Source organism: Scardinius erythrophthalmus (assembly GCF_964197995.2).
Source record: "Scardinius erythrophthalmus genome assembly, chromosome: 15".
Taxonomy (NCBI): Eukaryota; Metazoa; Chordata; class Actinopteri; order Cypriniformes; family Leuciscidae; genus Scardinius; species Scardinius erythrophthalmus.
The window spans coordinates 18,601,221-18,613,951 of NC_138235.1; the positions used below are offsets into that span (position 1 = coordinate 18,601,221).

General features: G+C 38.5%; 1 protein-coding gene across 1 annotated transcript in view; it reads left to right on the top strand.

The window, feature by feature from the left end:
* Positions 1–443: 443 nt before the first annotated feature.
* Positions 444–12,731, top strand: part of rybpa (RING1 and YY1 binding protein a) — a 16,010-nt gene continuing 3,722 nt past the window's right edge. The window contains exons 1-4 of the mRNA XM_081387136.1: positions 444–647; positions 1,070–1,195; positions 6,456–7,067; positions 12,022–12,114. Of these exons, the coding sequence (XP_081243262.1) occupies positions 622–647; positions 1,070–1,195; positions 6,456–7,067; positions 12,022–12,114 (857 nt within the window). The 5' untranslated portion in view covers positions 444–621. The remainder of the gene's footprint in view (positions 648–1,069; positions 1,196–6,455; positions 7,068–12,021; positions 12,115–12,731) is intronic.

Sequence of the window (12,731 nt, forward strand, 5' to 3'; positions counted from 1 at the left end):
ATCATTATTTGAGATGATCCAAAGTGCATCTTGTGCTTCAATAGAAGCAAGAACATCTGACCTAGTCACAAGATCAATGGCACATTTACTAATTTAATTAGGGAGTTAACTATTTATTTATCAAGTTACTGTATATCAAAATCATGTTTTTCTGCAGACAAACCAGACTGGGAGACCAACTAAAACCAGCAAATCACCTTTGGCAGGTTTGAGCTGTGTTTTTTTGTTTTTATATCCAGAGTTAAACATTTTTGCTTATTTCCAGGTTCGAATTACATTTCGATTCCCAGTTTTTCATTTTCAGTGTGGACTTGTTTGGACTTCACTCTATATCCTATAAAACATGCCATGATTTATTTGTTTGTTGTTTAGTAGCATAGGTTACAATAAAAGTATGCTGTATATAGTTTTCCAATGAGCACATTTCTTTATAAAACATTTAGACTTTTAAACGTGCGGAGGCTGTGATTGGCTCAGGGCGAGGCCACGTGACGGACCGACGCCTCGCGCTGCAGCGGTCAGCGAGTGCAAGTGTGCGATATCAGCAGCAGCGGCTCTGTCTGGAGCTCACACTGTACATTACAGAAGCCCCCTCCTCTGGAAGACGGTGTTTCTCCCATTATGGGCGACAAGAAAAGCCCATCCAGGTATAGAAACATCTAATTTCCTCTGTCTTTTCATAAAGCATCTCGCGCGTTTGTGTACATGGAAGAGTAGCCGCGTAGTGCGGTTGAAGTCTACTTATTTTTCCTGGTCGGATTTAACGGAAAAAAAGCGCAGCCATGGCGGATACGAAGCCTTGCCTGACTCCCGGTATCCAGCTTTAGACAAAGGGAATTTAGGAAACGCCTCCTCTCTTCTTCTTTCTTCGCCTTTTTTTCAACAGATAAAGCCCTTTTATCCTTTAGGCATGCAACATCGTCAAATTGCAAGTGTTATTGTGTGTTTGTAAAGGACAGGCGTCTTCTACGACAGCACGCAGAATTAAGTGCATATGATGACACTCGCACTAATTAGGGTGCAGCATGCTATTTAAATACCCTAACCATTTCCTCTTTAAATCTTGCAGGCCAAAAAGACAAGCCAAGCCCTCTGCAGACAACGGATTTTGGGACTGTAGCGTCTGCACCTTCAAAAACAGTGCAGAGGCATTCAAATGCAGTATATGTGATGTGCGGAAAGGTACATCTACAAGGTAAAGTGACACTGCAGCTTATAAGAGGGAGTTAGGCATTCATAGCCACATTGCACATGCATGCATGCAGTGAGGATGTCCAAATTGATATTAAGGCTTGTTGTTGTGGATTGTGTCTTTATCCATGCTGACGTCATTTGATTCCTGTAGAATTTCAATGACACTCTAGGACAGGATCCGGCTGGTATGGAAGTGTCCTGGTCTGTGCGCAGGGCCCCATTTTATGATCCTATAGGAAATGAAATGCTGCATTAAGCATCTGATTTGTTAGTGCAGCGTTGATGTTTTGTTATGCACGCTGAGCTGTTTGTTCAGTACTGTGCAAAATATGAAACACGCTGCTGTTTTTTGCAGCTTGCTTGATGTAGGGTACTGCTGTGGTCACTAATGCACTGATGCTATCATATTAATGATGTTATGTGCTAGAATTTAGGGTACGATTGGCGCATATGGCATGCAGCCAAGATGTAGGAAAGGGGTCTGTCTGTAAAAAAAGAAAAAAGAAAAGATATATAGGCCCATGGTGAAGAAGGATGCATATAATAATGTTGGAGTTGATCATCAGAATGTGCGTAATTCTTTTTCTAGGTCACTAATCAAATAAGCAAATTTGTGGCATTGAACATGTGACCTGATCTGTACAAAATATCAGAAACGTTAGGTTCTTTCTGGAGCATTCTCAAAAAAGATGGACATAACAAAGACATTCTGAAATGTATTTTTTTTTAATGCTGAGAATTCTAATATAAAAAAATATTGTATTATATCCTTAAAAATGCAAGAAATTAATTCGCCAGTGGTCTCAGACGTTTAAACCCCAATATATTTGCAAAGTTTTTCATCTTTCATGTTTTACAAAAGGATTGCTCTTGAAATTGACCGATCATGAAATAAACACCATGTCCTTTTAAGTTTTGCTCCATTACCTACATGTTTTCAGCTAAATCTTCTAGTGGGATGAATGTGGCTCTATCGCAGGTGTTATATATCTCTGCCAAAGTGACAGTCTTTTCATGTATTGTGTGTACGTTGTGAAGCACGCAGGCATCTCCTCTCGGCATAAATTGCATGCTTGAATGCTGATTTTCTAGCTTTGTTGAAGCAACAGGATCAGTCCGTGCTCTCTTGTAGAGAGGTTGTTTGATGCCGTTCTGCTGACTTGAGTTAGTGTCGTCTACACCAGAGTAGCAACAGCTGAGGGAAATTTCCCTGCCGATACCTATAGCCGATTATTCAGAATGATATCTGCCGATACTGATTCAGATAGTTTAATTTTCTTAAGGAGTTGGTTCACCAAAAAATGAAAATGATCCCATAATTTACTCCACCTCAAGCCACCCAAGGTGTATATGACTTTCTTCTTTCAGACGAACACAATTGGAGTTTTCCCAAATTTATAATGGGAGAGTGAATGGTAACTTTTGAAGCCCAAAAAAGTGCATCCATCCATCATAAAAGTAATCCATACGACTACAGTGGGTTAATAAATGCCTTATGAAGCGAAGCGATGCATTTTTGTACAGAAAATATCCATATTTATAACTTTATTAACTATATTTACTGGCTTCTGGTAACAGCTGTACGTGATTCTAGTTCCGGCGTAAGAGTGACCCCTGACCTGACGCATGATGTAGGAGTAGCGTGGTGTTTTGTTTTGCTCTATCCTCTGTGCTTCCACGTTCGTCAATACGTCATGTGTCAGGTTAGAGGTCACTCTCCTGCTGCAAATCGATGCATACGGCCGTCTGATTATTATTTATGATGGATGGATGCATTTTTTTGGGCTTCAAAATCTCCCCCCCCCCCATTCACTACCATTATAAAGCTTGGAAGAGCCAGGATATTTTTAAATATAACTCTGATTGTGTTCGTCTGAAAGAAGAATGTCATATACACCTAGGATGGCTTGAGGGTGAGTAAATCATGGGATAATTTTCATTATTGGGTGAACAATCCCTTTAAGTGACATTATCCACAAGCTGTTTTGTTGATGTCTTTCCGCGGTTGAAACACTGATTGAGTGAATACATGAGGCATTATACATTTCGGTAAGTTGTACTGTATCTTTCAACATGCCTTTTGATGTTCATGCATGTTTTTTTTGTGCTATAACATGTATTGAAGAGGAAGAGAAGACTCGTGCTCCGGACACTACAGCAATCTGTCACCACACATTTAAGAGCGTGAAAACACCATTTATCTATTGTTTCAATTTCGTGATAAAATGGACATAATTGAAAAGCTGAGACTTTGTTTTTATCAGAAGTAACAAAGCACCAAGCTCTTTGCGATTATTAGATGGGAGGCGCACTACAAATAATATTTGGTGTGGGAAAAGCCGTGGAGCTGGTAACCCTGGCTTGAACTACAGGTGATTCATAGGGTCAAATAGAGCCTGCTTTATGTCGCTATTGTTATTGTCAAGTTAACGTAGGCCCTAGTTTCAACACGATATTTTAGACACACACACACACACACACACACACACACACACACACACACACACACACACACACACACACACACACACACACACACACACACACACACACACACACACACACACACACACACACACACACACACACACACACACACACACACACACACACAGTATGATTTGAAGTCTGACACGTTTTTCCACCCCCTTATGATTGACAGGATATCATTGGCTGTTTTTAAACAGGTGGCCAAAAATTATTGGCTGATACATCTGTGCATTCCTAGTACCACACAGAAACCCAGTATTGTGCTGTAGAGTGGACCACACACCTATAATAATGCAAAAAATGGTCAAAGTAGTTTTTCTGTTGTCAAACTTTGCAATGGGGATTTTGGCAAAATTCAAAACTGTGATATAACGCCATAATCACAGTTAATGGGTGGTATTGGTGGTGGTGGTGGGGGGGATGCAATGTCTGGGTATTATAAAAAGGGGTTATGTTAATGTTTAGGACGTTGCAGCAAAGAGAATATTTTTATTTGGATTTATTTAGCAGAATGAACTTCTTTGTTCTTTTAATGAGATTAGGGAATGGAGGTAATGTGCTGTCAGTATGAAGTTAAATCTGGAGCAGGTAATATAATTAGAGCATCATAGAGAGCCGCCAATCAATGACATGAACTGCCAGCGGGGTATTATTAACTCAAATCCATGAATATTTACTGTGATTCTCTCTTGTCTGAAACTCACTCTTTTTTCAGAGAGGTAATGTTTCCAGTAGACACCCCTCACTCATACCCTTACAGCAAACTTGGTTGCCTAGAATTGATCTCTCAATGCTCTAATATAGTAATGAGAATGTTGAGACATGAAACTCCATGTGTTGTAATTATTGATGGAATGATTTATCCAGGGCTGGATTTACCTCATATTGTGACATAGGCAAAAGCTACTTTTGGGCCCCCTCACACCGTATGCTACTTTTAAAGAAAATAAGTGGGAAAAACACTGTGATTGTCAAATTTGATATTGTGGCTTTATATGTGATCATATACTTGCATGTCTCATTATTATTATTATTATTATTATTAACACTTTGCCAAAATCAAGCTCAAATGAAGTGTTTTTCCAGTGAATGTGTTTTTTTTGTCATTAGATCGGCTGCAGTCAGTCCATTGCATCACGTTTTCATCAGCTTAAAGTTATGAAGGTTATTGTAGCTGTAGCTTTGTGGGCACTTGTTTTTACCCCTCTGGTTTTCTGTTGTTGATTTTTCTGTCATTTGGCCAAAATCTCACATTAAAATGTAGCGCTACGCACCGGCTGTTTTGGCTGTGACTCGAGGACAAATGCAAGATGCTCTTATCCACTCCTCAAATACATAAAAGATTACCCTTTAATATAGTGTTTCTTGACTAAAACGCTGTACTTATTCAGAGAATAAGCAGAGACGCTCCAAAATGCTTGTCGCACTTCATTCAGGATAGAGATGGGGAGGAGTTATGAGGTTTGACTGACAGTTTGAGGAGGCAATGGAGAGTTTTGTCACAAGCTCTTTTTAATACTTTTCATTGATTAACTATTTGCAAAACCCACAGGCAGATGTAAAGGGTGACCATAGTAATGATTTATGTAAAAAAAAAATATATATTTTTAATTAATTTATAGGTCGGGGTTAGTGGTTAGGGTTAAGTTATTGTCTTACATAGTTTTAGCATTAGAGTGAAATAATAATAATGATTAAAAAATATAATTTCTCCTCCTGGGCCCCCCCTGGACGTGCGAGCATAGGCACAGGCTTAGAATGCCTATGCATAAATCCGGGCCTTGATATATCAGCCAAGTCATTGCCATTTTGAGACTATATGCTTTGGTCAATAGAATGCCATTTTTCCAAACAGAAGTAGATGCTTCCATCGGTTCTTAAATATTGACAGCCTTTAACAATAGACAATTCACATTTTGCTATATTTTGTAATATTTTCAAATATTTTAAAGCTTTTTAGTTAATACACTACTGGTCAAAAGTTTGGGGTCGGTAAGATTTTCTTTTATGGAGACCGAAAAAGAAACATAAAACAGTAATATTGTAAAATAGTATTACAATTTAAAATGTGTTTTCTATTTGAATACATTTTAAAATGTAATTTATTCCTGTGATCTAAAGCTGAATTTTCAGCATCATTACTCCAGTCTTCAGTGTCACATGATCCTTCAGAAATCATTCTGATATGATGATTTGATGCTCAAGAAACATTTGATTATTATCACTGTTAAAAACCGTTGTGCTGCATCATATTTTAGTAGAAACCACAAAACTTTTTTCTTTGATGAATATAAAGTTTAAAAGAACAACTTTTCTTCAGTCTCCCATGTCTTTACTGTCACGATTTAATGCATCTTTGCTGAATAAAGGTATTACGTTCTTTCAAAAAATATCTTGCTGACCCCAAACTTTTAAAGAGGGGTGTCTTTTTGATTTGTTTAACATTTTTAGAGTCGTTATAATTCATAGTTTTCATGATTTTACTATTTAAACTAATATGGAAACTAGTAGTACTTAGTATGTGTGTCCAAACTGTACTGAACATATTAGTATAAATGCAGGTAAAATGGGACATGTTAGGTTTTGTATTTAATTTTGCATTTCTTTTGCATAACATTTCTAAAATGGTGTTGTGTGAGGTTGTCTGGCATCATATATTAAAAGGCCAATGGCAAAGTAGCAGAAACGGTCCCACTTTACCTGAGTTCATCTTGTCCTGCTCCCTATATATTGGCATAGCACTTGATTTCTGGTAACATTATCTTTTCCAGAAAACCTAGGATAAACTCTCAACTCGTGGCACAGCAGGTCGCTCAACAGTGCGCCGCCCCACCCCCAGCTAAGAAAGAAAGAAGGGAAAGGACAGACAGACACCTGCCTGACGACGACCACTTCGACATGGACAACTCCGACTCAGATAGACTCAGCAGTCTCCACCCTGACTCCGACCATCCCGAGAGATTAGGTCTGGATGGAGTTCAGCTTGAACGTGGACATTCTCAAAAGGATCGGAGACAGGAACGCGGGCTGGACAAACCGCAAATGCTCGATACAGACAGGGGGCCTGAGCGAACAGGACTGACCCCAAACCTACTGCAGCAGCAGCAACAACAACAGCAACAGCAGCAGCAGCAGCAGCAGCACAACAGAACAGACAGAGAGCACACGGACAGAGCAATGCTGGAAAAACTTCAGCCTCACAGAGAGCACATGGATAAGGATCATCCGCACACGGCAGACTCTGGAATGCAGCCCGCAGAGAGGATGGGTGCAGAGAGAGAGGAAATCAAAAAAGGGAAAATAGAGCGAGCCATGGTGGAGAAACACAAAGAGAGACATAAAAGCCTGACGCCCAGTAAAAAACCCACTGCTAAGAAGATAAAGTGAGTGGTGTTATGCAACCATGCTCCGCAAATAGTCTTTTATGGCCCTGGTTTGATCCAATCAGATTAGGGCTGCACAATTAATTGCAATTAACATGAAATCTCGTTTAAACCGATTTGGCTTATTGTGATTAAGAAATCTTTTACATTTTTTTTGTTCTTATTTTTTTTATGTGCTGCTTGTCAGTGAGGTACGGCTCTGTGATCTGTAGGAAATGCTGCTCCATCTGAAAGCACTGCGAGTTTGAGTCGTTTATAACGTGCATTTGAAAAAGCAACCAAACATCTTTCCAAACATGAGAAGCATTTATCAACTTCTTGTCCACCAAAAGTCAACATTTAATAACATGTTTTTACTCCAAACTCACTTCACAACGACAGTTGAGCTCATCCTTTTGTGAGATGATGTGGCTTCTTAGACAGAATAAGGCAGTCGTGTGTTTATTAGTCACGTTTAATCAATCAAAGCGTTTCAATCTTCTGCTTATTCAGCTACAGCGATAGTATGAAGCCCATTGGGATTTCCTGGAATGATGTGTGTTGTATACTTCTGCGGGGCATATTTGGCATGTCTGCGTGAGAGCGCCCTCTGGCTTTCAGATGGAGCAGCATTTACTACTGATCACAGAGCCGTGCTTCTCTGACAAGCTGCGCATTAAATAATCACAGCCTTTGCCAAATCGCTTGTGGTTTCATTCCGATTAATCGTGCAGCAGTAAATCAGATATTGGTATAAGGGCTGTCAAAGACAAACACATGCAACTAATTCATGATGCCAATTTCTTCTAAACCTGTTGACACGTTGTCAATTTTACATTAGGGTGCAACAGTCGGGTTCCAGAAGTAAAAATCCCATTCATTTCGAATTGATTTTTGACGATAACTTATAAACCATTGAAGATACAACGACTACTGTGAGCTACACGTTTGTTAATCGATGGTATATTTGTTGAAGCCATCAGCCTGCATTATTTCAACTTATTTTTAAATAATAACGTTTAAAGGTTGGGTAGGCAATTTTGGAGAGGATAGCAATAGCAAGCTAGCTTTGAAAGTATAAGATCCCTTCAGAGAGTCTCCAAAGCCTCACCTCCTTTACAGTACATGAATGTGCACAATTTCGGCGTTGATAGTGTTGCCAGAGAAACGCATAAGAGTCAGGTGAATCAGGTAGAACATCACAGGTTGCTATCTTGTGCTATTATGTTTACGACATGGTGTGAACGCAGCATAAGCTCATTGTTTTGGTTCAGGAGGAACTGTGTAAGGTGGTTGGTGTTTGTTTGTGGTGCTTGGTGACTGTCTGTCTACAACTCTGCATATCCTCATGTAATGAGGATGATGTGTGATGTCTGCGTGAGTAGGTGCGCGGAGGTATGGAAATGCATATGTTACCAGGCAGGTAGAACATCATATAATTGCTTTCAGACTGAATTGATTGGACAAATTGATTGGCAATGATTGGACAAACATTATTTTGGTCCTGAGACTTCCACAGAAGATATATATAATTTTTTTTATATATTTAGAATGCTTCTATTATTGATTGCTATCAGGATGTGAAGAGAGTTTAAACCAAGAATAACAAAGTGTTTATGATTTTTTATTTTTTTTTGCCTACCCTACCTTTAACGGGAATTCCTGGTGAAAAACTACATTACCCATGATTCTGCAGTGAATCTCCACCAATCAGAAACAAAACAAGCACACTTAACGGCCGCCCATGAAGCACCATGGATGACATAATGGAATCTCCCTAAGATTTAATTTTTAATTTGTCATTGGCAGTGCAGTCTTTATTTATATAGCGTTTTATGCGATAGAGATTGTTTCAAAGCAGCTTTGCAGTAATAACAGGAAAATGATTCAGTGATGCAGTTCATTTCGGCTGTACAGCAGCTCTAAAAGAAAATAGTGCCATTGTTCAGCTGATGTTGATTCAGTTCCGTTGTAAAGATCATCAATTATTAAATTAGTTAATTTTATATATATATAGAGCAGTTCTGCAGAAAACAGTGATGTCATCGTCCAGCTCAGTTCAGTTCTCATGCAACAGTGTCAGTACAGTAATAATGTTGAATATTAAGTGTTCTCCACTAAGCAAGCCAGATGCGACAGTGGCAAGGAACTAGGGCTGGGGAAAAAATCGATTTGATTTAAAAATCGAGTTGGTAGGTCAAATCGATTCATATTTTCAAAATTCGATTATAATATATCATATTTTCTCCCCCTCTTCTATATAGCGTACAATACATACATTTTGCATTCGCCAAATCTTCCTTCAGGGTTTCCGTAGAACGCCCCCTGCGGCGCAGCCCTCGATGCTTCACGACATCACGACAAAAACGACGGCGCGCGAGTGAGTGAGTGTGTTTTCGCGAGCGAGTGAGTGTGACTGTGTGTGTGTGCGCCAGTGTTAATTTCGTTGACGAATAATTTTCGTCATTATTTTCGTCAACGACATTTTTTCACAGACGAAAACGAGACGATAACTAAATAAAAACTAGTTTTGAATGACGAAAACTATGACGAAAATCTATTGACATTTTCGTCAACGAATAAAAACTAGACGAAAATGTTAGATAGTGACGATTTGGGAAGCGATCCGGTCTGATGTCCTGCGTTTGTAGTAGATGCGCATATTTGTACTGTGACGTGCTGATCTTCCCAGCGGCACACGAGTTGGCATGCGCTGCATGTCTCATCAAACGTTAAAACATGTAAACGTCTGGGAGAATGAGTAGAGCAGACATGTAGATCTGAATAAGAGTGACGACGCAAAAAAAGAGCTCTATTCGGTACGGTTTTCTGTGCGCACACACCCGACCCGCGAAGCGTGCAGCCACTCACATAGACACCTATACAGCGCGCGAGTACGGAATTGAGCTCTCTTTCGTTTCTGAATCGACAGATACACACAACATTATGTCTAAATGTCCGTTTTGGAGAGTATTCACGTAAATAATGTGGGTTATGTCTTAAACAGTTGTGAATGTATCATATGTGCATCAGTGCAATTGGATCCGCATGTCATTCGACATGATCCGATGTCTTAAAGTGACAGTGGGTAATAAACCTAATGCGGTCTGTGTCCTTAATATTGATCAAGCAACAAAAGAAAAAGAGAAAAGCATTCACTGCTCGTTAATAGCTTTAAAATAAGGATTAATTATATTTAATTCATACAAATAAATATGTCTGTTTGAAAGAATAGAGAATGATGTATGCAAGTTATAAAGAATTCATATGCTATCATTCATTGAAAAAGAAGACTGTGTTTAGGAAAAGTGTTTTATTTAATTTTAGGACATTTTTTAAGTTACAGTAGTTAAATCTGTATCTGTATTGCACGTTCAAACTTTAAAATCATTCATATTAGCAGGTTAATGTTTTCTCTGGGAGTATATGGGTTTGGAAATTTTAGAGAAATTCTAAATGAATGCATTTCAATTTAAACCCATTATATTTTAAATCAAAATTTGCTGTCAAAATTAACACTGATGTGAGATTATCTTTTGTGAAAAAGCTACAGTCAGTGTTTTTGACATTAAGAATAAAAAAAATACGTTTTGTATTACAGCCGTTAAATCTGTGTATGTATTGCATATTCAAACCTTAATACATAACAGACTGATAAACATTTAGTCAGGTCAACTGTCGACTAGATTTAGTCGACTAAAATCTGCTAATATTTGTTCTACTAAAACAAAACTAGACTAAGACTAAAAGACTTTAAGACTAGACTAAGACTAAAACTCTTATGATATTTAGTCGACTAAAACTAGACTAAGACTAAAAGATTTCAGGTGACTAAAATGTGACTAAAACTAAATGGTGTGTTATTCAAAAGACTAAGACTAAATCAGAATTTGCTGTCAAAATTAACACTGGTGTGCGCGAGAGTGTGTGTGTGAGAGAGAGAGTGCGTGCGTGTATGTGAGTGAGTGTGTATGTGCGAGTGAGTGTGTGTGTGTGCGCGAGTGAGTGTGTGTGTGTGTGTGCGAGTGAGTGTGTGTGTGTGTGTAGGCTATGTGAGTGAGCTTGTGTAGCCTATATGTGCGAGTGAATGAGTGTGTGAGACGGCTCGCGATGACTGGTCGTAAAACAACGTGTAGTCTGACATGTTTCTTGTCCACGACATGACAAGATTTTTATGAGTCAAAATCGTGTAATCTGACTGACTATCGTAACAGACAAACAAAAATTTGTTTATGTTGATGCACTTTAATTAAATACAATAAATATATATATTTAAAATATATTTACAGTTCACAGTTTTGTTTTAAATGGGTGAACAAAAATCGAATCGAATCGTAAATCGAGTTTTTTTATGGGAAAAAATCGCCCAGCTCTACAAGGAACCCAAACTCCATCAGATAACAGGATGGAGAAAATAAACTTCGGGAGAAACCAGGCTCAGTCGGGGGACACATTTTACCCCATTTTAAAATACTTTTTTGCTTCAAATCAAAGCTTGTAATGTTGGGATTCACCTTGTAGCTGGTTGGTTTGGTTCATGGCTTATAACGCTTTAAAAAATCCAGATGGGAAAAAAAATGCTTCCGGAACCAAGGCCGCTGCAAAAGTGGGCGGACACTGTTGCGCTCTATAATGGTTTCATTCTGTTTTGTCTTCTTTCTATTCAGGGCTGATTGAAACAGGAGCAGTACAAGTATTGTACAAAAATATTCATTTTTTGGACACTTGACTCATGTACTGTACGGGTGATATTTAAATGCTAAGCTTAAATGAGACAAGCACCCATTTTTGTAATGTTCCTCATTTGTAAGTCGCTGTGGATGAAAGCATTTGCTAAATGAATAAATGCAAAAGTTAATGAAAACACGAATGGAGGATTGCAGGCCAGCTACAAAAACGTGTTAACACTTGAGTCTAGGAAGTGTGGGAATAATTGAATGGTAATGGTTTACTAATGCATATTGTAACTTTACAGGCCCAAACTCATTCAGAAAGGTCCAGCTGGGGAAAGTAACGGCATCAAGGCTGGGAAGTCTGTCACGAAGAATAACAAATCTATAATTTCTCGGTAAGTTCAAAACTGATCTCATCTTAAACAGTTTTCTTAAAGTCGGCATGAATTGGTATGAATGGATCTATCCATCGATTCAATAACCAATGGATAGAGCCAAGTCTCCCTCCACGTCACCCTACTTAATATTTTTTTATTTTATAATGGCGTTAAACTTGGATGTACATCACGGTACGTAAAAAAAAAAAAAAGCTGTGTTGTTACTTCAATTACACTGACTGTAAGGCAGGTTTCTACCTGCATTATTCAAGTATTCTTGATTCCTACTAAAGACTTCACATTGAGTTTAAACTGTTACTGCTTTGAGTTATTAAGGGGAAATCCAATGAGCGGCTAATAGTCTTTTCCATTGCATAATCCATGGGCTCTTTAACTTGCCTGCAATGTAGACCGCTAAACCTGGATTATCATATATGCAGAACTTTGGGATGAATGACACATTTAAATATACACTCCGTAATGAAAGTTTCACAGTTTAAAGTACTTTTAGTGTACACTTATACAAAGTATATTTGTATAGCCATATTAGTGGCCTAGAAAAAGCTGTTTTATTGTGAAGGGAAGAGAGTCCAACCCTTATAAAGGGTGTTATCACATGACCAGCTAAATAATAC